Genomic DNA, 24,472 nt, shown 5'->3' on the forward strand with positions numbered 1-24,472 from the left:
CCCGTGCGCCACGAGCATTCAAATATTCCCGCCAGTGGCTCTGCAATGATGTCGGCCAGTGCCTTCAGTACCCTCGGATGGAGCTCATCCGGGCCTGCCGACTTAAAGGCATCCAGTTCCTCCAAGTGACCCTGCACCACCTCAGGGTCCACGCATGGAAGTCTGGTGCCTTGCTGCTGCCTCCCTACACTCCCAGTGAGAGACTTGTCATGCCTCTCACTTAGGAACACTGAGGCGAAGAACTCGTTGAGGAGTTCAGCCTTGTCCCCTCTGTCCGTCACCAATTGTTTCTGCCCATTTAGCAGGGGTCCTATTCCTCCCTGGGCCTTCCTTTTACTCCCTATATATCTAAAAAACAATTTCTTATTGTCTTTTACTTGGGTTGCCATCCTCAGCTCCATGGTAGCTTTGGCCTGTCTAACTGCCTCCCTACAAGCACGAGCAGAAGAGGTATATTCCTCTTTGGTGATCTCTCCCTGTTTCCACTTTTTATGTGCTCCCCTTTTGGCCCTTAGTCTGCCCTGGATTTCTCTGGTCAGCCAGGGAAGCCTCCTGGCCCCTTTCCCTCTTTTACCTCGCACGGGGATCGTCTCGCTTTGTGCGAGAAGGATAGCTTCCTTAAGGCACAGCCACCCTTCTTGGGCTCCCATCATTTCAAAACTACTACTCTGCAGTGCATCCTTCACTAATCGCCTGAGTTCGCTGAAATCAGCTTTCCTAAAGGTGTTGAAGACCCGGGTAGACAAAGCCTTGGCTGGGATGATGGAGCTGGGGCTGGTCCTGCTTGGAGCAGGGGGGTGGACTGGATGTGACCTCCTGAGCTCCATTCCCTCCTTGTCTGCAATCCTGTGACCCTGCTGCGCAGCACGTTGAGAGGGTCTGTGTTGCATGCTGCCTCCATCTGCTCCAGCCCTGTGGGAAACGCCCCGTGCTGCTGGCAGTGAAGGTGGCTTTCACACCTTAGCTGGGGTCGTATTCACACCAGACCCTGCACAGGGTCTCCAGCAATATCCTGGCCAGCTCAGGGCCTCGGGTCCCATACAGAATTTATAGTCCTTAAAACTGCAGCTGTGTCTGCCTTCACATGATGTGCAAGGGCTGCAAAGGCATCAGAAACAACACCAATCATTGCAGAAGTACAGAGCAGCCGGGCCAAAGGATGGTGGCCCAAGTGGCGCCAGCCCCCATAGGAAATGTCCCACGCTGGTGAAAGCAAAGCAGCTCTCACACCTCATGAGGGTCAAGTTCATACCAGACCCTTTATATGGCAGATCTCCCCTCCTCACACACCCACGAGCTGTTTGCAGGCTTCCTCTGGGCTCAGCGCTGCAGCCAGGGCCGCTGGCTTGAGTCCTTCGCTTAGTCGGAGAGGGGATGGTTCAAATCAAGGCTTGCATGGCAATACAACCCACCTTCCGGGCTGCGGGAGCAGGGCCAGCTCTTGGCATGGCATGTCAGGGGGTTTCTGCCCTGAGGACCAGGATCTGGGGGGCTTCAGTGACCAGGAGGTGCTGGGAGGGCAGCACAGCCGTGCAGAGACAGTGCTCCGAGTCCCGGGAGGGGATATCTAGTGTGCGGGTGGCAGAGGCCAAGCAGAAGGAAAGCTCTTCACCTCATGCTGCTGCAAACGTTGGGAGAGTCCATGGTGCCAACGCTCAGGATTTAGTCACACGTCTTGCAAGCTCATGCTGGTTTCTGGCCATAAGAGATGCCACCTTGTGAACTTTCCCTTATTCAAAATGACCATTGTCTCCCGTTGCAGTCAAGGGTGCTGAGGCCAGCAAGGTGACCATGCTGTCCCCTCTAAGGCAGGGGCAGCTGCCCTTGATACAGGTGGCTGCCAGCTCCTGGGTTTAGGGAAGCCATGGCAAGCGAGATGGATGCCGTGGCTCGGCGCGGTGGAGACACGATGGCCGCAGGCCTTTCCCCTTCCTACTTCCAGGCCCAGCAGAGACATAAAAAAGCCCTTAAAAAAACTCTTTATTTTAGGGCAGTACAGGACTGTACAAGCTGCTCTCGGGACCTTTCAAACCAAGAAGCAGAGCCACGCGCCCCACACGCAAACGCATGCCTGAGCTGCAGCAAGGTCTGTCCGTCCTGGATCGGCCTCGTCACCCATCTTCAGACACATATATAAAACAACCATGGTTGACAGTCATCCTGCACCGTGAGGAAGAAAATGCCTCCGAGAATGACCGGTCCCCGTGTGTCCTGCCAGGGTGTGAGAGCTGCTGTGCATGGCAGGCGCAGGGCGGATGTGTCCCGTGGTGCTGGGATGCGGAGCTGCACTGATTGCCACGGGCATATCTGTAGCAGCACCAGTGGCTGCGCGCTGGGCCTCGGACACGGGGTTTGGGTCCCTGCGTCCCAGGGAATCGGGCTCCTGCCCCCGGGGAGAAGGGCAGCCGGGCTTTGGCCGCGTGGTCTCTGCAGCGCGGGGCGGCTCGGCGCTCCCCAGGCTGTGCAGGGACCCGGGGCAGCTGCAGCGAGCACAGTGGCTCACAGCTGTCCTGTCCTGTCCAGGGCGCGATCGCACCTCTGATCAGAGGCTTTGCTCTGTGCACCTGCCCTGTGCGGACCGGCTGAGCGGCGCCTCTGGACAGCAGCTCTCAGGAAGGGTCAGCGTGCAGATGGAGGCTGTTTATGAGAACATAAAGGGGAAACTGCGTCTCTTAAAATCAGCCAAGAAGGACGGGGACAGCAGTGAAAAGAAAGCCATTTCTGAGAACCTGAACACGGTCCAACCTTCCCACGGAGGTCCAGGTAAGGGCTGTGCCAGCCCAAGCCTCTGCTCCCATTTCCCTTCTCCTCCGTGGTCTGCTTAGGAGATGAACCAACCTGCTCAAGAGCCGATGCAGATTTAGGGGACTCGGGTGGGTCCTGGCTTGGTCTGGAGCAGCTCAGCCCTCCCGGATGGAGGAGCTGCCAGTCCCGGCAGCCCGGCCCCTTCCAGGCAGGGGACTGCCTCCGAGACCAGCCACGTCCAAGGGGCAGTTGTGAGAGAACCCCAGCATGGGGCAGCTGTGGGAGAGCCTGGCCCTGGGGGACGCGTCTGCCAGAGCCCGGGCAGGGGGATCTGCGAGGGGCTCAGGTGCTCTCGACACGGCTGTGAGCACCCTGCCATCACCTGCTCAGCCCGGTTCCAGCGTCCCCTGTTACCCGAGGGAGGTGAAGGGGGGTCCTGGCTGCAGCGTCCCATGGAAATGGCCTTCTTTCCCCAGACCCAGAGTGGCCAGAGGCACAAGATGCTGCGTCCGGCATCCTCCTGGTGCTGGCCATCTCCCCCCTGCACCCTGTGTAAGTCCGAGCCCAGTACCCAGTTTCTGGTTTTGCTTTCCTGTTTTGCTCCTCCGTTCAAACTGCCCCAGCATGGCCTTCACCTCGCCAGCGGGGGCAAAGCACACCACGTCCCATGCAGCGACCCATGCACGGAGACTGCCGGGCTGATCCTGTGATCATGCGAAGCTGTAGGACTGGCTGCCTGGGACCATGGGGTGTAGGGAGCGGTGCCCACAGGGATGAGCCCCTTGACCAGGAAGTTTGAACCGCTCCGCGGCCCACGCAGCACGGTTTCCTGCACCCACGTTTCCTGGAGCGCAGGGCACAGGCAGCACAAACCCCCATGGCGTAAATAGGGGGCCCATCCTTCCTCCTCTGATAGAAAGCTCCTCCGTTCCCCCCGACCCCAAGCTCCTGTGGCTGCAGACGTCCAGGGATGGAGGCAGCTGCGAGAGGTCGAAGCAGCCGCGCAGGAAACCACCAGCCGCCTCCAGTTCAGCAGCACCGTGCAGTGGGAGGGGGAGCTGGGGAACAAGGACTGTGCTTGCGTCTCCCCAAACTCCAGTGGTGCCCGGGTCCCTCACGGGGTTGTGCCCGGCTGCCGGGACCTCTTCTCTGCCTCTGATCCCCCCGTTACCATGGCCATGTCCCTGAGCCCCTCTCTTGGGGGAGCCTGGGGTAGATGGGCTCGGGCAGGCGTTTCTCCTCTGGGCAGCAGTAGGCCAAAGCCTGTCTCTATGGGGCTGCAGCTGGCAGTCTGGTCCCAAGAGCACGCTCCTGAAGCATGCTGGTCCCTCCCTGCCGCGCCGTGGTCCAGGCTGTGGGGTCCATCCAGCATGGACGGCCTGGTCCCTCTGGACTCCTGGCTGCCCTGCCGGAGCTCGCTGCCCACTCCTCTTCCACGCCGGTCTGGCTGGGACGGCTCGGCTCGGCTCAGCTCCGACGCCTCCTCCACCCTCCGCTTTTGCTGACCGCCCTAGCCTTGACTGCACGTCCCTCCTCGCCGGGCCCGGCTGGCTTGTCCTCTGCCTCCCGGCTCCGTCCATTCGTTTCTGGGCCTCCTGCAGTTCTGTTGCCTCTCATACAGCTTTGGTGGCCCAGGTGGCAGGGGCCTCAACCCTTGGCCAGCCCTGTCCTGGGCCAGGTTTGTCCTTTCTGTACAGGCATGAAGTGGAAACGTGCCCCACGGTGTCCCCAGCTTTGGTCTCGGCAGCAGGCTTCGCGTCCTGTTCTGTGATCTCCCATCCTCCCACACGCCGGTCTCAGTCCTGCGTGGCTTTAACCCTGCCCGTACGGGGAGACCGGTAGCACAGGGAGATCATTTCTAGCTGGAAAGGGTTGGCAAAGGAGCTTCAGGAAAGGGTTGGGGTCTGGAAAGCCTTCCCCTCTCAGGTGAGGCTTGGGATGCCGACGATATTTAATGTGTTTCTAGCTGCTCAGCTGCTGGGCAACGTCAGTAAAAGAGTCTCAGTGATAGTGGAACAGCTGGAAAAACGTCACCGCAGGGAGACAAGAAACCCAAGCCCATCTGGACAGTGCCACTGCAGAGAAACAAGAGATCGAGACCCGTCTGAACAACATCACTGCAGAGGAATGAGATACCCAGGCCTGTCTGGACCATGCTGTGGCCTTGCAAGAGTCGCTGAAACGTGAGCACGGTGAGCGCTGGCCGCAGGGAGGGTTGGGGTCGTGCCTGCTGGGGCCTCTCAGCAGCGGAGGCTGCAGGCCCCAGGGCTGTTCCCAGATCCACTCCCCGGCCCCGAATCCCTCCTCACCGCGTCCAGGTGTCACCACGTGCAGCAGGAGCATGCAGTGGTACCTGAGGCAGGGAGCTGAACTGAGCCAGTGCTGTGGGAGCCCAGAGGTCGGGTCTCACTGGACACCAGGCCTGCCAGCTCCATACCCGCAGTGGGCATCACACCACAGCCCAGGGCTGGGTCAGTCTCTCAGACCCTCCCCACCAGCAGCTCTGGACAGAGCGCACTGAGGCCATGGCCCCTACAGCACCAAGGCCATGAGCTTTGTGCTGAAAAACACGGCAAAGTGCTAAAAACAATGCTGATTTAGAAGCAGGGGACGGATGGTCTCTGTTGGGCAAACCTTTCCTCTGCACATATCCCCAGCACCATGAGGGGTTCTTCACCGTGCCGTCACCTCGTGCTCCTGACCTTGATCTCTGCTCCTAGGGGGTGCTCTGACCACATGCTCTGCAGGCTGGGCGTATCACAGTGGACATCTCTACTACTTTTCCCAAGACCGGATGTTCTGGGCGGAGGCGGAGCAGTTCTGTGTGTCTCAGGACTCGCACCTGAGCTCTGTCACCTCGAAGGAGGAGCAGGTGAGTGTGTCAGAGCCTCCCATGGCCAGAGGTAGAAGCAGGGCATGCAGCACCTCCCAGAGACCCCTCTCTCTGGGCCCGGGGCACGGGGTGCACTGTGAGAAGGGGGGTTACAGCTTCTATCATGGCTGAGACCCTGCAGCTGTCCTGCCTGACATGATCTCCTCCAGCTCTGGGGCCTGGACAGGGAGAAGGGAGATCCCAAGACAGAACAGGATGGGCAAGGGGAGGGGAGCACAGGAAACATCTCCTGCAGGGCCCGGGCATGCAGCATGTCCGACCAGGCGGAAGAGTGTGGAGGGATGGGGGAGAAGCTGGTCTGAGGAAAGAGAAGTCTTCTCTCCTAAACCTGCCTTCCCCCATGTTGTCAGGCCCCATGGCTTCAACAACGGGTGGCTCCAGCCTGTTGTAGAATCACAGACAACAAGGGCTGGAAGGGAGCTCAGGAGGTCACATCTAGTCCAACCCCTGCTCCAAGCAGGACCAGCCCCAACTCCATCATCCCAGCCAGGGCTTTGTCTACCCGGGTCTTTAACATCTCCAAAGATGCAGATTCTGTTACATTGTTATGTAACAATGTTAAATTGCCAATTGTTCAAACTGCCAGTAAGATCTTATGAGGGGGATAAGGCAAAGTGCCACATTTATTGATTAAGCACTTAATACACTCTCTCTCTCTGTTCTGTGCTGGTATACGTTGCCAACCGTATTGGTACTCAGATCAACTTAGTGGCCAGCCAAGTTGATCATGAGTGGGAGTCAGGCTCCTGCCGATCCATGCCGTCAGACGAATTGATGCTCCACGATGACATGCAGAACAAGACCCAAAATTTCCTCTAAGGTGTGTGTGTGCGTGGCCGCACACAAGTAAAAGTGTGGTTGCACACTGCCATTTCAAGGCCGTGCATCAGGAGAGGCTGGAGCTGGGGGCTAGCTTGGGCTCTGCAGGCTCCGGGGAAGCGTTCTGCTCCCCTACATCAGGGCTGGGGAGTGGAGCACTTCCCTGGAGCCAGTGGTGCCTGCGCCAGCCCCCCGTCCCAGCCTCCATCACTGCCTTGCCTCACCTTGGGGAGGAGCCGCTGCCTGCCCCAGTGAGGCTCCACCGGCTCTGGGACACTGCTCTGCTCCCCTGCATTACCTCAAGGAGTGAGGAGGCACGTGGCATCAGGGCCGGAGAGTGGAGCAGTGTCCACTCCTGGCCTCCGGCTCCTGGCTTCTGGCCCCAGCCTCCGGCTCCCGGCTTCTGGCCCCAGCCCCCCAGCTTCAGCCTCTGGCCCCTGGCCCCAGCTCCCGGCTCCCAGCCCCCTTCAGTAAGTGTCCCATGCCAGACCGAGGCGGCACACTCACGGACCGCTGCTCCTTAGAGGGAACGTTGGTCTCACCCCATCTTTTACAGCCTTGTCAATTCACCTGGTCCTCTGGTCTTTTGCTGGGTTATCGCTGTGTTCTTTCTTGAAGGCCAATTGCTGTCGTTCTCTTGCTGTTCTGGGGCAGATTCTTCTTGTTTGATCTTTTATCCGTCTGTGTTCTTCATCCAGTCGCTACCTGATGTTTTCCTTTTCCACAAACACTCTCACCCATACAGCATACCAAAGAGTAAAAGGTTGAGCACTTATGTCAAGCTACAGAGCAATACAAAATGGAGTTTCTTAAGGCAATGCAAAACTCAAGAACATACATAAGATTAAAAGCAATAGATAAAAGTCTATTTCCATGCTATTTACCTAACATCAAGCTGGTATTTATGTTTTTGCATAACATTCCCTTTTTTGATCCTTCAAACCATTTTGTTTTGAATGGATCACTTTATAATTTTTGCAAGGCTATATATTATAAAGCAATTAAGGCATGTGATTTTAATTTAAAATACATTTGTTTTATTCAACAACACATACAACAAATTACAATTAGCATTATTTTAGTTAGTATAGAAAAGATGATAATGGAACATTTAAGACTGCTGTCTACGATGGTGACCATGCCTTGAAAATATTATACCAATGGTGTATTATCGTTTGTTTAGCTTGTTTAGATACTTCTAGAATTTTTGAACTTTGGTGTAAAATAGTTATAATACGCCTTTGTTTTGGTTTTGTGTTGTAGTAGTAAGATAGCTAATTTGTGAAATCTTTTGTAACCAATAATTTAAGGTAGTTCAATTGGTTTCTAAAGAGAAATGGAAATTCATTAAATTATTTTATTTTCAGGGATGATCTGCTTTAAGACACCTGAGCAATTTAAAATGTTTAAAAGACAAGTAACAAAAATGTAATAATATGCTGATTAAATTTTAACAAAGCAAAAAGAAATAAGCAACAAGCAAGGCTAAGTTAAAATATTCAGGGTTCATGCTATGCAGTTTTCAGCATTATGTGCAGTGTGTGTGTGTGTTTAAATAATTGGTTACATTCTATTTATGACACACACACCTATCAAAAACAGAAGAACACAACAACAAATACAAATGAACACTGTTTTTTCTTCATTGGTGTTTTAACAGCCGCTGGTTTTTTAGATTATTGGTATTATTGGGCATTCTGTGGCTTTAAAATAAATTTAAGACATTAAATTTCATACACCATTGAATAACTTTAAGGTCATCAAGTCCAGTCCCCCTGCACTAGGCAGGAAAGACAACTAGGAAACCTTGTTGAACATCATGAGGCTTCTTTTGGCCTAATCCTCCAATTTGTCGAGGTCTCTTTGAATCCTAGCCCTGCCCTCGGGTGTATCCAGCACTCCCCCCAGCTTGGTGTCTTCTGCAGACTTGCAGAGGGCGCCCTGCATCCCATCTTCCAGGTCATTGATGAAGACATTGAACAAAATACCTTCTGTCCTGAGAGACGGAAGTGGTCTATCACAAGCAAGGGCCTAGTGATAAACAGCCCTCAACCTTCTCGGAGGCTGGGTCAAGCCCACTGCTCCTGGCTGTTGTCCAGGCCGGGCACTGGACATGCTGCCTCTCATGCCTCTTTCCCCGTGCTCAGGGTCACGCTGATCTCCGTCTTTGGGTCAGGAAGGAATTTCCCCCCGGTCAGATTGATGTGGACTGAGGTGGGGGGTTGTTTTCCTCCATAGCAAGGGGTGGGACTCTTCTTCTGGGGTCTCAAGCATGTATCAACCCCCCTGGCAGCAGCAGGATGTTGGTGGCCACGGGCACCCTGCTGTCCTGGGGACAGGGGTGGGGGTGACTGTGCCATCTTGCTCAGAGATCGGACACGGGGTTTGTCCGGGCTGGTTTGGACAAGGCTGATCCTGCCTCAGGCAGGGCTTGGACTGGATGCGACCCCCGCAGCTCCGTGATTCTAGCATGCCGTGCAGCCAGGCCAGCACCTCTGCTCCTGGCAGGCTCTTTTGGGCGACGTGTTCACGCTGTGCATGATGTTGTGCAGGGATCTCTCCCCAAGGGGACGCAGGGGAAAGCGCGCTGCATTGGACTCGCAGACCAGAAGACAGAGGGCACGTGGCGCTGGGTGGACGGCACCCAGTACAGCAAAGCGGAGGGGAGAGAGTGAGTGGGGTGCAAGGATCGTGGTTGGGTGATGAGCTCCGCAACACTGCACCTGCATCTCCTCCGCAGGAGTCCAGCTCAGCGGTCCTAATCCTGACAGGCCTGGTGCTCATGGCCACCAGAGATGTGTGAGAGAAGGAGCTGCTCCCACCAGGCCCCTGCGGTCCGGGGAGCAACCCAAACACTGGGTCTGCGCTCAGGGTAGGCGAGCGCCACGGGCAGAGCCACGCTGGGGGAGCTGCCCCGTGCCCGGGGGCTCCATACTCATTTACACCAGTGGGCTCTGGCTTGGGCCACGGCAGGACCGCAGGGGCGAGGCCTGAGTGGGCAGCCACTCTGTCACCCTCTGAACCCACATCCCTGGTCCACAGCCAGCTGGCAGCAGGTGCTGGAGCCGCCTGTCTCTGCCCCATCCACCACACTTGTTTCCCCGTAGGTTCTGGGCCCCGGGTCAGCCGGACAACGAGACCCAGGGGACGGGAGGCCGAGTGGACCGGGTTGAGATGGACGAGAGTCAGACGGCAGCGTGAAACGATGCCGGCTGCATTGCCCGTCACCGCTGGATTTGTAAGAAGGCCCTGACGGGGCAGCTCTGAGCCCCCCAGAAACTGCCTCCGTTCCAGCCCCTGCACCCACAGCCTCCAGCCCCCGTGCAACAGGGTCCCTGTGCTGGAGTGGCTCGGTGGGCTCTGCACGGCCTCAGGAGCCTCCAGGGAGTCCTGCATGCCCAGCTCGTGTTCTTGGGCCCTTGCCCTGCTTTCTCGCCTCACCTGCTGCAGCGCTGTCTTGGCCCCTCTCATCCCACTCCCTCCCTGCTGCTGCCGCCCATGTAGGGAAGGTGGGAGGCGGGTTAAGCACTGCCCTGCGCACGTGCTCTGGGGCTTGCTAGAATAATTAAACATGCAAATAAAAATGGACAAAACTTGCCTTGTCTGGGATGATGTAGCTGTGGCTGGTCCTGCTCTGAGCTGGCGGTTGGACTAGATGTGACGACCTGACATCCTGTCATACTGTACTTGTCTGTGATTCTTTGGACCCTGGCAGTTGAGGGAGGTGAAGGCTGCTGTTCAATCCCCCTCTGCAGACTCAGTCAGCCCATTTCCCTCAGCCTCTCCTCACCAGTCCTGTCCCCCAGCCCCCAGCCATTTTCATTGCCCTCCGCTGAACTCTCTCCAGTGTGTCCACATCCTTTCTGCAGTGGGGGGCCCACAGCTGGACACAGGACTCCAGATGTGGCCTCCCCAGGGCTCAATAAAGGGGAAGAATCACTTCCCTCCATCCACTGGCAGTGCTCCTACTGATGCAGCCCAGGATACCGTTCATCTTCTTGGCACCAAGGACCCACTGCTGGCTTCTGTCCAGCTTCTTGTCCCCTGTCCCCCGAGGTGCAGGGGACCGTTCTGTCTTCAATACAGGACTTTGCACTTGTCCGTATTGAACCTCATGAGAGTCCTTTTGGCCCAATCCTCCAATTGTCAAGGTCCCTCTGGATCCTAGCCCGGCCCTCCAGCGTATCTACGGCTCCCCACAGCTGGGTGTCACCTGCAGACTTGCTGAGGGCGCGCTGCGTCCCGTCTTCCAGGTCGCTGATTTTCCCCCAATGATTCCCAGGCGCAGGACCTCTGGCTGTGCCAGGCCGCAGGCATGCCAGGCTGGGCTAAGTCACAGTGCTGAGAAACCGTATGGAAGAAAGGGACCCCCTGATCACTGCAAAACCCAGTAAGAAAGAGAGAAAAACAAAAACGTGATAATGAGCATAAAGACAATGAAAGGAGTTTGAAAGTAGTAGCGACAAGTGGAAGTGAGCACTGACTAACGAGAGAGCAGGGGCGCGCGCTCGGTGAACAGGTGGAAGAGGAACATCTCCCGAGAGAGATAAGAAGGGGCTCAAGATGGCGGGGGGCAGGCAAGTGTAAATACAGGGTCCCTGGTAGAGACCTAGGGGAGCATGAATAACATCTGGTGTCTCTCCCTGTCGAGGAGAAACCTGGCTGTGTTGCCCTGGTTGTTCCTCGGAGAACCCGGTGTGCTGGCCGACGACAATGCACCTCCGAGCTTTTGCAACCAGACTCACATCCAAGCTGTTTCCTGCGTCACCCTCGGCCAGCCAAACCCCAGCAGCCGCATATCGAAAGCAACAGCTACCAGATCCCATCCAAGCAAACCTGGCCCCCTCCAACCGGCGCTCAGCACAGAGGGGAGCCCCCCGGGCTGGGCGCTCCGCACCCTGCAGCATCCGGCACACCTGCCCTGGGGTGCTCTCATTGCAGCCTGTCCCCAGGGCGGTGATTCACTCCACGGGGATCCAGCTGCTGCTTTCCCAGGGCTTTGCAGGCCTGAATAAACCAGGCTCCAGCTTGTGACCGGCCTGGCACGTGTGTTCTTAGCTGTGGTTTGCGGCTGTGGCTGGTGTCACGGGTCCAGCCCCAGCGCCGCAGGTGGTGCCCGACGTGAGTGGGGCAGGAAGCGGGCGGTTTTAGGTCTCCTTTAACAGAGGGAAGCGAGGCGTTGAGCCCTGCACAGACTCAGGGAGCTGCACGATACTCCAGGCATTGCAGAGCTCCTCTCCCCTGCAGCTGCATAATGCTCCAGGCACGCTTCTGCTTTAGGAATCCAGCAGGCCTGGCCGAAGAGACCTAGCCAGCATCTGTAGCAGTTGCTCGCGATCGGGTCTACAATAGTCCTGTTCTTACTAAACCGCTTATCTAGCAGGACCTGCATCCCTGGCAGTGCTGTGAGACAGGACCGTGCTCAAGGGCTGCTCCAAGCGCGCTGGAGGTACTTACTGGAGGACGGCTCCCGCGCGGCGGCCGGGAGCGAACGTAATGATATAGCAACCACAGCTGCCAGGCGCTCACCCTGCTCTGCCCAGGGCGGTCGCACAACGCAGCCTGAGTGTTTTCTGTTCAGGACACGCTCCGACTCTTGGTGACACGCACGCTTGATGACATGCATGTTCTCTCTCTGTACAACTGTGTAGGCACCATGAATGAATCGATGAAGTGCTGCTCAGCTCGGACGACCGAACAGGCCTGCTCTGCGAAGTGCCCTGCAAGGGAAGCCATGACCTGAAAAGGACCCGGTGTTGTATCCCCTCAACTCTTGACCAGCATCTCCAACAGTGGTGCACCAGGAACCGGTCCGTGGAGACCTGCTGCACTCAGCTCAGTTGAGTCCCGTGTCCCCAGCCTGCTATAAACGCCTTCCCTGACGGGCAGCCGGTTTTGTCCCCGGCACCTCTTACTGCCACGCACACTGGCCATGTCTACACCTTCGTTCATGCGCAGCAGTTACGACGTGTTTCAGTCAGTAGTTATTTAACGAGGGACTAAGTAAACATGCAGACTCTTACTGCACAGTAGCACTGGTGAACACCTTTTTAGTGACACTGCTGCACAGCGACCTAGTAATCCTGTACAGTAGCGTATTCGCACTGTCCGTGCGGTGAGGCACCACTGCGCAGAGCTAGTACGCTATTGTGCGTTAAGCACCTCATGTAGACACAGCCTCTAAGTGCTTTTTTCAATCCAAATTAACTCCGTTTAAGTCATTTTGGACTAGTTCTCCAGTGGAGCTCATCATCCTGAATCCTAACTGCCCTCCTCCAGCGTCTGCACCACCCAACTTGAGCGTCACCTGCAAATGGGAGCGTTCCTTCAATCCCATCCTCCACATGTTAATAAAGATAGTAAATAATGGTGGGGTCAGGACAAGACCCCTGGGGAACCCCTCTCCATGTCCCACCAACTAGACACTGGACCGTCGACGACTTCTCCTCCAGAAGAACGATGCAACCACTCGTGCATCCACCTTGTAGGACTTGCAACTAGGCTGTATGTCCTTAGCTGGCTGATGAAATAACAGGAGGCTGTGTCAAAAGCCTTGTGAAAATCGAGGCGTATCATAGCCACTGTTTCCCCCACGTCCGCAGAGCCCATCACCTTGTCATGGAAGGGAATCCGGTTGGCCAGGCATGTCTTGCTCTTGCTGATCCACCTCGACTGTTGCTAACCATCTTGCTTGGCCCCAGGTGCTTCACATAGATTCCTTGGGGACCTGCTCTATGACCTGTCCCAGGACGGGGGTCAGGCCGAGTGGTCTGTAATTCCCTGGAAACTCCTCCTTGCCTTTCTTCAAGATGGGTTTGCCCTTTCCCAGTCAGCTACGACCTCATTCCCAGTCAGCTACGACCTCACCCAACCTCCGCAAACTTCTCCAAGAGAATAGCCAACAGCTGTGAAATTCTCTCTGCTAATCCCCTTGAGTAGGATGCATCTCGGTCAGCCTTGCTGGCATCCGCTTTCTTAAGTAATCCCTGCTAAAATGGCTGACATAATTCCCGGTTCTGACATGATTTGTCCACCGGGTGCCCTCTAGCATTTTTTACTAGTAATAGCACATTAACCAACTGAGTTAAAGGTGTTATGTGCAAAATAGTAAGGGGAATCAACATGGTACATCGCAAGACTGAAATACACCTAGACATTCACTGTTGGCCAGAAAAAGCCAATATCGTGTACAAGCACCCACAGGTGTCCGAGCAGGGGAGACCTGCCAGGTAAAGGATCTGATGTGAACGCCACCTCCGTGGGGTGCCAGAGCTGCCTTTGCTGCCACCAGCGGGGGGGCATTTCCTACGGGGGCTGGTGCAGCTCGGGGCACTGTCTTTCAGCCCAGCTGCTCTGTGCTTCTGCAATTATTGGTGTTGTTTCCAATGCTTTTGTGGACACTGCACATCGTATGAAGGTGAACACAGCTCTAGTGTTAAGGACCATAAATAATGTGTGGGACCTGAGGCCCCGAGCTGGCTGGGATGTGGCAGCCTGAAAGGCAAACGCGGAGCAGCAGGCCGGAACGACGGTGTGCCCAGGACCCAGCCCCAGCTTCCAATCAACATCTCGAACAATGGTGGACCAAGAACCTGTCCTTGGAGGCCTGCTGGACTCAGCTCAGTTGACTCCCGTGTCCCCAGCCTGCTAATGCCTTCCCTAGTGGTCATCCAGTTTTTCCGCCTGGACCTCTTAATTTCTTATGCACTGGCCATGTCTACATGTTCATTAAGCAATTACTATGCATTTAATTTAGTACTTAGGCAGTAAGTAAATATGCAGTGACTACCGTTACTACGCTGCTGCGCTGGCGAACAGGTTTTGGGTGTTGCTGCACAGTAGTCTAGTAATACTGCGCGGTAGCGTACTAGCAGCGTCCACGTGGGGACGCGCTACTGCGCAGCGTTATTAAGCTACTGCACATTCGGTGTCTTGTGCAGACATGGCCTCTCTAAGTGCTTTTCTCAATCCAAATGTCATGCAGCGCTCAGCCATACGCCTGAGAAACTGGAATTCCTCTCATCAGCCAGGCCCGCGCAGGGGTCCAACAAACCGGAGCGGTGGAGCAGTTCCTCCATTGTTCGAGCGGCAGAGCTCCCAGGCAGGGGGTGGAGATGCCTTTCTGCTCCTTGCCAAATACAGGCCAGCTCGTGGCCTACCGCAGGCCTCACGTCCTGCGCCGGCCTCCTCGCAGTCGGGGCAGACACGACTTCGGACACGCGCCGGCCCCTGCTGCTGGCTCCGACGCAGGGCAGGAGACGGGGGGAGCCGGGGCAAGGAAGCCGCCGGCGAGCGCAGACCCCCGGGGGGGCTCCCAGCAGCTCTGCCGGCGGCCTGGTGCGGCTTTCGCTCGGCCCCGAGCCGCCCTCGGAGCAAGGCGCTCTTGCTGATCCCTGGCCGCCGCTTTCTGTGCCGCAGTTCGAGGCCACCCTTCCCTGTTTTGTGCCCTGGATCCACGCAGAATCACCCCCACCCTCATAATAACCAGCCTTTGGGGAGCTGAAGGCAGGGATCAACCCCCCCCCCGATCTCTCTTCCCCAGACGCCTGAATCCCACTGCTCTCAGCCGGGCCGCGCTTCCTAGACCTCGAGGGTGGCGGGGCGAGCGGCTCCGGTAACGGGCCAGAACGCTGCCAGGCCCGCCGCCGGGTGCGCGCGCACCTCGCCCGCCCCCCCGCCCGCAGCAGCCAATGGCAGCTCGGATGCCCCCGGGCCCCGCCTGCTTCCTCTACATCCGCTTCTGAAAGGAAGTCACGTGCGCGCTGCCTGGCTGCGGGGGAGGTGAGCGCGGGCGGCGCCGCGGCCTGTTGGGGGTGGGGGCAGAGATAGGGGTGCCCTGCCCCCCGGTCGGCAGGCACCCCCCCCCGCACCCCCCAGACCTACACACACACACTACCTGCTGCGGCTGCCCCCCCCCCGCCCCGCAGGCGCGTGCCCCCTCCATCGCCCCCGCTCCGTGCTCGGGCAGGCCGGGAAGCAGGCGGAGCGGACCAGACCGCCGGCCGTGGGCCCGTCCCTCAGAACCATGCCCGCAGAGAGATGGGAGCATCCAGAAAGGACCTGGCTGGCGGCCCCTGCCCTCCTTTCCCACCGCCGTGTGCGTGTCCCCCCAGGCTGCCATGGTCCACGCCTTCCTGCTGCACACGCTGAGCCCGCGGCCCTGCCGCCCGCTGTACTCCAGGGTCTTCGGCTCGGAGCGGCCGGACGCGGCGCCGGAGCCCCCGGGCCTGCGGGAGCTGGAGAGGGAGCGGCTGGGCCGGAAGGAGCAGATGCTGGTGGTCGCCAGGTAGGGCAGCCTGGGCGGTGGGCGCGCGGGTGCAGAGCGCGGCTCGGACACGCGCGTGGAGGAAAGGGGCTCTGGGGCAGGGGGCGAGGGGCACGGCCTCTGCGGCACAGCCTCAATGCTGGAGGGTGCAGGGGAGAGGAGAGGAGCGGGGGAAGCCTTCCAGCTGCGCGGGACACCCGAGATGGGTGTGGGGTCAGACCCTGTAAATGGCAGCTCTTGTTTTATTCCCATCCCGCTTTGCTCTGCCTGGTTTCAGCCCCTAGCAGCTCGTGGCCATGTTTCCTGCCCCTTCCCTTGGATGAGCTGCAGCCTCTGCCCAGGCTCTGGCTGCCTGGCTGGTTTTCCGGCTCTCACATGGGTCGTTGTCACGTTCGGTTTCCTGCTGGGAGATGGGGCGGTGATGACGGGACTTTGGGACCCAGTGTATGCTTTGCCAGAGGGGTGTCTTGCCCGGGGGGTGGTTTATCAGGGAGGTGGGGGGTGCTAGTGGCTCTCGGTTCCTCCTCGCTCGCAGCTGCACCTCGTGAGCGAGGAGGAGCTTGGGGTAGCTGGTGCCTCTCACTCCTGTGCCTGCTACTCCCAATCCTCCCCTAGCTTTTCAGAATCGCCCCCCTCCACCCCAGCACAAGCTGCATTTGCTGTATGGCCTGTCGAGCCTTTGGGCTGGGCATGGTCCTGTTGTGATGACTAATGAGCACCAGCGCTGAAATCTCTTCCCGTTTTCCTGCTCCTGAGTGTAGAAGCACCAGGCAAAGCTTCCTGTGAGATGTCCCTGCAGCCCTCTGAGGACAGGCTCGGGGCAGCTGCCTGCAGGAACGAGATCAGCTAGAAGGTAGACTGTTGAAATAGACCAGGGTGCACAGAAACGAACCCCTGGGATGTAGCCCTGCAAGACATCCCGGCTCCGGCTTCAGTGAGCCTTAACGGGGAGGGAGCTCCAGAGCGGAGGGTGACTGCTGAGAACCGCCTCTCGAATATCCCAGCCAAGCTCGGTGCACTGATGATACTCTCAAGGGTTGCTTTTGGTTGGTCTTGGCCATATGATGGAGTGTCAGGTCCGTGTAGGACTGTAGGGATGAAAACCAGCCCCTGAAATGGTCGCTGGTTCAAGGGAGGGGACCCGCTTCTGAACAGGCAGGGGAAAGGAAGTGGGGTTTCACCAACTTTAGGGGACTTTCAGAAGTCCCCAGAGGCCCCTGTGCTGGGGTCTGCAAGGTGGAAGGAACTGGGAGCAGGGGTTGCGGCCAGCCCCACAGCACGGGTTGCTGCTCCCGCGCTCCTATGCTGGGTGTTACTGATGTGCTGTCAGTGCTGAAGTCCCAGGGACTGCAGTGCGGGCAAAAAGCCGTAGCCAGGAGGCCCCAACACCAGTCTGGTCTCACCAAATGGCCACAGGCTTGGTCAGGGCTATGGTACACAAGGCAAGGTCCTAATATGCTCGAGGTCTGACCAACCAGGGAGAAGAGCTTGACCAGGAATTCTTGGGTCAGCTCACAGAGGTAGCGAAGGCTAAGGATGTGGTAGTCATGGGGGACCTGAATTTCCCAGACATCTGCTGGGAAGAGCAGTCAGCCAGGTCTGACCGCTCACGTAGGTTCTTGGCCAGAGTGCAGGACCTCCATCTAACCCAGGAGGTGCCCAGCCCCACCGGGGGGGACGCCTTGTTGGACTTAGTGCTGCTACGGGTGATGACCTGGTGCGGGGGCTGCAAGTGCTCGACCACCTGGGCGACAGCGATCATCGCCTGCTGGGATTCACCATCCAGCGCAAGGTGGCAAAGGCCGGCAGTAAGGCAGTGGCCCTAGATTTCAGGAGGGCAGACTTCACCGAGCTAAGGAGGATAGTCGGGGAAGCGCTGAGGTCCCGGAGGGGAGGGGAGCCAGGCGTCCAAGGAGAGTGGTCGCTCCCTAAGGAGACGATCCTCCAAGCCCAAAGGAAGGTAATCCCGACGAGGATCAAAGGGAGCAGGAGAGCACACGAGCCTCCGTGGCTCACTAAAAGAATCCGGGAATGTCTCCTTGCTAAAAAGGAGGCTTATACCCAGTGGAAAGAAGGGGTCATCACCAGGGAGGGCTATTCTGTAGTTGCTCGGGGATGTAGGGGGGCAGTTAGGAAGGCCAAGGCAGAGATGGAACTGGGACTGGCTTCCCAGATTACGGACAATAAGAAGTCTTTTTTTAAATACGTAGGGGGTAAAAAGAAGGTCCCGGGTAATGTGGGGCCCTTGCAGGACGACAGGGGTAACTTGGTCGTCACACCAGATGGCAAAGCTAACATGTTTAACGATTTCTTTGCCTCCATCTTCCTAAGTAGGGACCAGGACAGCCACCTCCCTGCTGGGCCCCCCTCGGGCCCCGGGGATGGCACACCTGGGCCACGGGTTAGCGAGGATTTAGTTAGGGAGTGTCTGGAGGGGCTGGACGTGTTTAAGTCAGCCGGCCCGGATGATCTCCACCCTAGAGTTCTAAAGGAACTGGCCCAGGTCATTGCAAGTCCCCTGGCACAACTTTATGAGCACTCGTGGTGCTCTGGTGTGGTCCCAGAGGACTGGACGAGGCCAACGTGGTTCCCATCTTCAAAAAAAGGCAGGAAGGAGGACCCGGGAAACTATAGGCCAGTTAGTCTCACCTCGATCCTAGGCAAGCTGTTCGAGAAAATTATGCTGGCACACATCCAGGAGGGGCCAGCAGGGGACTGCAAGCTTAGGGGCAACGAACACGGGTTCATCAGTGGCAGGTCCTGTCAGACCAACCTGGTGGCCTTTTACGATCAGATCACCAGATCACTAGATGCAGGGGTAGCAGTGGACATCGTCTTCCTGGACTTCCAGAAGGCTTTTGACACTATCTCTCACCCCATTTTCATTAGGAAACTGGGGGCTGTGGTGTCAACACCCACAGTCAAATAGGTCGCCAACTGGCTGGAGGGCCGCACCCAGAGGGTGGTAGTGGATGGGTCCTTCTCAGCCTGGAAGGACGTGGGCAGTGGGGCTCCGCAGGGCTCGGTCCTCGGGCCCGCACTGTTCAACATCTTCATCAGCGACTTGGACGAGGGGGTAAAAAGCACCTGTTCAAATTTGCTGATAACACTAAGATGTGGGGGGATGTGGGAACTTTGGAAGGATGCAACAGGCTACAATCAGACCTAGACAGGTTACAAGGGTGGGCGGACGAGAACAGGATGGGATTCAACACAGACAAGTACAAGGTGATGCACCTGGGGAGGAACAACCAGCACCACACCTACAGGCTGGGGAACTCTCCTCTTGTCAGCACGGAGGTGGAAAGGGATCTGGGGGTCATCATTGACTCCAAGATGAACATGGGCCGGCAGTGTGGGGAGGCAGTCAAGAAGGCCAACCGTACCCTGTCATGCATCCACAGATGCATCTCGAGCAGGTCCAAGGAGGTGATCCTCCCCCTCTGTGCGGCACTGGTCAGGCCGCAGCTGGAGGACTGCGTCCAGGTCTGGGCACCGCACTTCAAGAGGGATGTGGACAGCATGGAGAGGGGCCAGAGGAGGCCACTCGCATGGTCAGGGGACAACAGGGCAGGCCCTAGGAGGAGAGGCTGTGGGACCTGAACCTGTTCAGCCTCCACAAGAGAAGGCTGATGGGGGGGAGATCTAGTGGCCTGTTATAAACTAGTCAGGGGGGATCAGCAGGCATTGGGGGAGTCCCTGTTCCCCCGAGCACTGCCAGGAGTGACCAGGAATACCGGTCACAAGCTGGCTGAGGGGAGATTTAGGTTAGATATCAGGAGGCGCGACTTCACAGTCAGGGCAGCTAGGGTCTGGAACGAGCTTCCAAGAGAAGAGGTGCAGGCTCCTACCCTGGGGGTGTTTAAGAGGAGGCTAGATGAACACCTTGCTGGGGTCATTTGACCCCAGTACTCTTTCCTGCCATGGCAGGGGGTCGGACTCAATGATCTGCTCAGGTCCCTTCCGACCCTACAAACTATGAAACTATGATGTGATGTTGATGCACACGTGGCCATGACGAGGTGTTGGCACAGCACCACGCTGGCTCCCTTGGGCCCATACAAAGCCATCCCAGTGGCTGGCATGACTTGTCCGTCATGTTGGTCCAGCCCTATCATAACTGGTTTTCCTTCTGCTGGGGTTGCTTGAAATGGCCCCTGCTGTCTCCCCCGCAGGCACAGACCCTGAGGTGCTTGGGGTGGGATCAGCCCCATCCAAACCACTACCTCCAGCTTGGTGTCATTTGCAAACTTGGTGCAGCTTCACTGTATCCCATCTACCAAATCGTTAATGAAGATATTGAACGAAACCGGCCCCATGACCAATCTTGCTGCTGGGAGGGTCTCCTGCTTCTCCTTGACCGTGTCCTATGACCGATTTGCTCTCTCTGTCCCAGGCAGGTGGACACAATGTGCAAGCTGCAGCAGCAGGTCTCGGGGCGTCCTGCCGCTGACATCGTCCTCCAGCTGCCCGACGAGCCCATGTCCTTGCAAGATGCCCCAGCCGGGGTATTTAGTCTGCCTACGGGGGACCCCTTTGGGGACAGGAAGATAGTGCTGTGGCTGGGGGTGCTGTCCCTGGGCTTTGTCCTGGTGTGCGACCCACACGAGAACTTGATGCTGGCTGAAAGCACCCTGCGGCTGCTGACACGGTACCTCCTGGACCACCTCCGGCTTCTGGGGTCGGGCAGCGACGTCATTCTCAAGGCCGACAAGACCGAGGTCATCCTGAACAAGGTTCTGCCCCACGGCCAGCTGCTGTTTCTCAATGACCAGTTCGTGCAGGCACTGGAGAGGGAGCTGAGCACCGCTTTGCCCAAATAGGGGGCTCTGACTGCAGGGGAGTGGGAAGACCTCGGGACAGCTGCTTGTCATGTGGTTGCGGCAGAAAACTGCACCCCAGTGACACCCCCCGTCATTTGCGCCAGGTAGACAGGAGCTAGGGCTGGGGTCTGCAGTGCAGCCAGCTTTCCCCTCTCCTGGCCAGTGTGAGATTAGGAGCCAGCCTGCCTGTCTCCTCCAGAAAGACCCGCCCCTCCCCTCCCCACAGATACAGGGACCTGGGGAGGCTGGGGGGTGGGGAATAAAAGAGCAGGGCCAGGAAGGAGGTCAGAGCTGCCAAGGAGCAACCAGCAGCAAAGCACAGGGAGCAGGTGCTGCTCCGAGCATCTCTGCCCTGGGGGGTGCTCAGATAAAGGCCCTGGGGCTTAGGGAGCATCACTTCCATCCCCTTCCAGCGCGGATGGGTGGGCAGGGCAAGGAATTGCCTCTCCTGTGAGCAGTCAGTGCCGACACGGCCTTTGCATCACATTGGCACTTGACTAAACTGATTAAAGCAGCCTGTGGACTGCACTGCTTGTGAATTGTGCTCCCGGTGTGCTGTGTGGGGCAGGACGGGGCACGTCAGGAGCGAGATCCTGGTGGAAACGGGCCCCTCCCGGGCTGACTCGGCCCATGGTTCAGTTCCCTGCCTGCTGGGCCTGGCAGTACTTGCTCTGCCCAGCTGCATGCACCGGGTGCGGGGGTTCAGGGCCGGGGGTGGTGCGAGGGGCAGTCTGGGAGGCTGGACCCTCGGCTGCTGCTGGGCCCGGTCTCCGTGGCACCAGGACTCTGGGTGTTTGTGCTGCAGCTCTCATGAAATGCCACTGTCCCTGGTCTGGGTTTCCAGCTGTGCTGCAGTGATGTGGCCCAGCTGGACCCTCACTATTTGGGCTCCTTCCTGGACCTGTTACAGACCTGGGAGTGTATCTGGGGGGGCCTCTATGCTGGGCTCAGGGCAGACCCAAAGGGCAGTCCCTGCCCTCAGCAGCTTGGTCGGAGCAGAAGTAGACCGTTATCTCATTATGCAGAGAGGGACATGCCCAGACACAGGGTCCGATCGCTTGGCATTTCTCCCCCTTTAAAAGCAGAGGTAAAGGCGTAGTGTGTGTGGTCCTCTCAGCCCCTTGCAGCAGGGAGGAGACAGGCTGGGGCTGTGGCAGCACCTCTGACTCTGGGTCATGGCAGAGGGAGCTGGGGCTGGGTCCTGGGCACACCGTTGTTCCGGCCTGCTGCTCCACTTTTGCCTTTCAGGCTGCCACATTCCAGCCAGCTCAGGGCCTCAGGTCCCACACATAATTTATGGTCCTTAACACTAGAGCTGTGTTCGCCTTCATAAAATGTGCAGTGTCCACCAAGCATTGGAAACACCAATAATTGCAGAAGCACAGAGCAGCAGGGCTGAAAGACAGTGCCCCGAGCTGTATCAGCCCCCATAGGAAATGCCCCCCTGCTAGTGGCAGCAAAGGCAACTCTGGCACCTCCCGGAGGTGGCGTTCACATCAGATCCTTTACCTGGCAGGTCTCCGCTGCTCAGACCTTCGTGGGTGCTTGTACACAATATTGGCTTTTTCTGGCCAGCGGTGATGTCTAGGTGTATTTCAGTCTCGCAGTGTACCACGTTGATTCCCCTTACTATTTTGCACATAACACCTTTAACTCAGTTGGTTAATGTGCTATTACTAGTAAAAAATGCTAGAGGGCACCCGGTGGACAAATCATGTCAGAACTGGGGATTATGTCAGCCATTTTAGCTGCGTGCAAGAATACACATCACAAAAGTCACAGGATAAAATTAAACCTGGTGGAACAATTGGCCGCAGTAAAAGTAAAACATGTTGGAGGTGGTCTAACTTGCTATGATCAGTTGAAACCTACCATGATCAAAAAAAAATAAAAGTCAACATGTATTTTTGTATACGACTAACCTAGCAAACGGGCGATGAGAATGGGTTGAGAATGTGAAGGTGGAAGGTTTTCAAGGCCTTGGAGGTTTTCAAGTCCTGGCTAGACCAAGGTCTGGCTGGGACGAAGTAGTTGGGGCTGGTCGTGCTTGGTGCAGTGGGGTGGACTAGACGTGACCCCCTGAGGTCTAGGTCCCTTCCAGCCCTGTCTGTGAATTTGGGAAGAGTGACCACGAAATGAGGGAGTTTGAGATGCAGAGGGGAAAAAGGAAGGAGAGCAGCAGAATAAAGGCCAGTGGATTCAGAAAAGCAAACCTCGGCCAGCTCAGGGAACCGGGGAGCAGGATGCTCTGGGAGGCAGTTTTGAGGGGATAAGGCATCCAGGAGAGCTGGCTGTGCTTTGAGGAGGCCGTATGAAAAGCAAAAAGAGCAGGCTATCCGGATGCAAAGGAAGTATAGGAAGTACAACAGAAGACTGGCCTGACTTGGAGGCACTGAGCACCAAAAAAGAACTGGAGGGAAGGGGAAACTTGTCTGTTTAGCTGGAGAAGAGTATGAATGTGTGGCATAGGCATGCAGAGGGAAAACCCTAAGGACCCACTGAACACACAGAGCAATGTTGTTACAGATGATGTGGAGAAGGTGGGAGTATTTCATGCCTTCCTTACTTCAGTCTCACAAATAAAAGCAGCTACTGGATGGATTGCAAAAGCAGTTGGCAGCGAGGAGAGCGAAGATTAGCACCACAGGGTAGTGGAAGAACCGGGCAGGGATTACTTAAGAAAGCGGATGCCAGCAAGGCTGGCCGAGATGCATCCTACTCAAGGGGATTAGCAGAGAGAATTTCACAGCTGTTGGCTATTCTCTTGGAGAAGTTTGCGGAGGTTGGGTGAGGTCGTAGCTGACTGGGAATGAGGTCGTAGCTGACTGGGAAAGGGCAAACCCATCTTGAAGAAAGGCAAGGAGGAGTTTCCAGGGAATTACAGACCACTCGGCCTGACCCCCGTCCTGGGACAGGTCATAGAGCAGGTCCCCAAGGAATCTATGTGAAGCACCTGGGGCCAAGCAAGATGGTTAGCAACAGTCGAGGTGGATCAGCAAGAGCAAGACATGCCTGGCCAACCGGATTCCCTTCCATGACAAGGTGATGGGCTCTGCGGACGTGGGGGAAACAGTGGCTATGATACGCCTCGATTTTCACAAGGCTTTTGACACAGCCTCCTGTTATTTCATCAGCCAGCTAAGGACATACAGCCTAGTTGCAAGTCCTACAAGGTGGATGCACGAGTGGTTGCATCGTTCTTCTGGAGGAGAAGTCGTCGACGGTCCAGTGTCTAGTTGGTGGGACATGGAGAGGGGTTCCCCAGGGGTCTTGTCCTGACCCCACCATTATTTACTATCTTTATTAACATGTGGAGGATGGGATTGAAGGAACGCTCCCATTTGCAGGTGATGCTCAAGTTGGGTGGTGCAGACGCTGGAGGAGGGCAGTTAGGATTCAGGATGATGAGCTCCACTGGAGAACTAGTCCAAAATGACTTAAACGGAGTTAATTTGGATTGAAAAAAGCACTTAGAGGCTGTGTCTACATGAGGTGCTTAACGCACAATAGCGTACTAGCTCTGCGCAGTGGTGCCTCACCGCACGGACAGTGCGAATACGCTACTGTACAGGATTACTAGGTCGCTGTGCAGCAGTGTCACTAAAAAGGTGTTCACCAGTGCTACTGTGCAGTAAGAGTCTGCATGTTTACTTAGTCCCTCGTTAAATAACTACTGACTGAAACACGTCGTAACTGCTGCGCATGAACGAAGGTGTAGACATGGCCAGTGTGCGTGGCAGTAAGAGGTGCCGGGGACAAAACCGGCTGCCCGTCAGGGAAGGCGTTTATAGCAGGCTGGGGACACGGGACTCAACTGAGCTGAGTGCAGCAGGTCTCCACGGACCGGTTCCTGGTGCACCACTGTTGGAGATGCTGGTCAAGAGTTGAGGGGATACAACACCGGGTCCTTTTCAGGTCATGGCTTCC

At 56.9% G+C, this 24,472-nt stretch overlaps 2 protein-coding genes across 3 annotated transcripts; one reads left to right on the forward strand and one right to left on the reverse strand.

The window, feature by feature from the left end:
• Nucleotides 1-3,291: 3,291 nt before the first annotated feature.
• On the reverse strand, nucleotides 3,292-14,633 carry LOC149869881 (uncharacterized). Of its 2 annotated transcripts, none has more exons than XM_090035176.1 (2): nucleotides 7,028-14,633; nucleotides 3,292-4,820 (listed from the first exon to the last, which is right to left on the reverse strand). In XM_090035176.1, the coding sequence occupies exon 1, from the start codon at nucleotides 10,028-10,030 to the stop codon at nucleotides 8,735-8,737; it is 1,296 nt and encodes a 431-aa protein (XP_089891302.1). In that variant the 5' UTR covers nucleotides 10,031-14,633; the 3' UTR covers nucleotides 3,292-4,820; nucleotides 7,028-8,734. The 2 variants fall into 2 exon arrangements, with proteins under 2 accessions (XP_089891302.1, XP_089891301.1); XM_090035175.1 differs by lacking the exon at nucleotides 3,292-4,820 and adding an exon at nucleotides 6,300-6,415.
• Nucleotides 14,634-15,222: 589 nt separating this feature from the next.
• AP5S1 (adaptor related protein complex 5 subunit sigma 1) lies at nucleotides 15,223-22,462 on the forward strand. The gene is made up of 2 exons (XM_090035177.1): nucleotides 15,223-15,743; nucleotides 20,119-22,462. The coding sequence occupies exons 1-2, from the start codon at nucleotides 15,577-15,579 to the stop codon at nucleotides 20,543-20,545; spliced, it is 594 nt and encodes a 197-aa protein (XP_089891303.1). The 5' UTR covers nucleotides 15,223-15,576; the 3' UTR covers nucleotides 20,546-22,462.
• Nucleotides 22,463-24,472: the final 2,010 nt, after the last annotated feature.

Source organism: Crocodylus siamensis, chromosome 2, assembly GCF_052110815.1.
Source record: "Crocodylus siamensis isolate JL-2025a chromosome 2, ASM5211081v1, whole genome shotgun sequence".
Lineage (NCBI taxonomy): Eukaryota > Metazoa > Chordata > Crocodylia > Crocodylidae > Crocodylus > Crocodylus siamensis.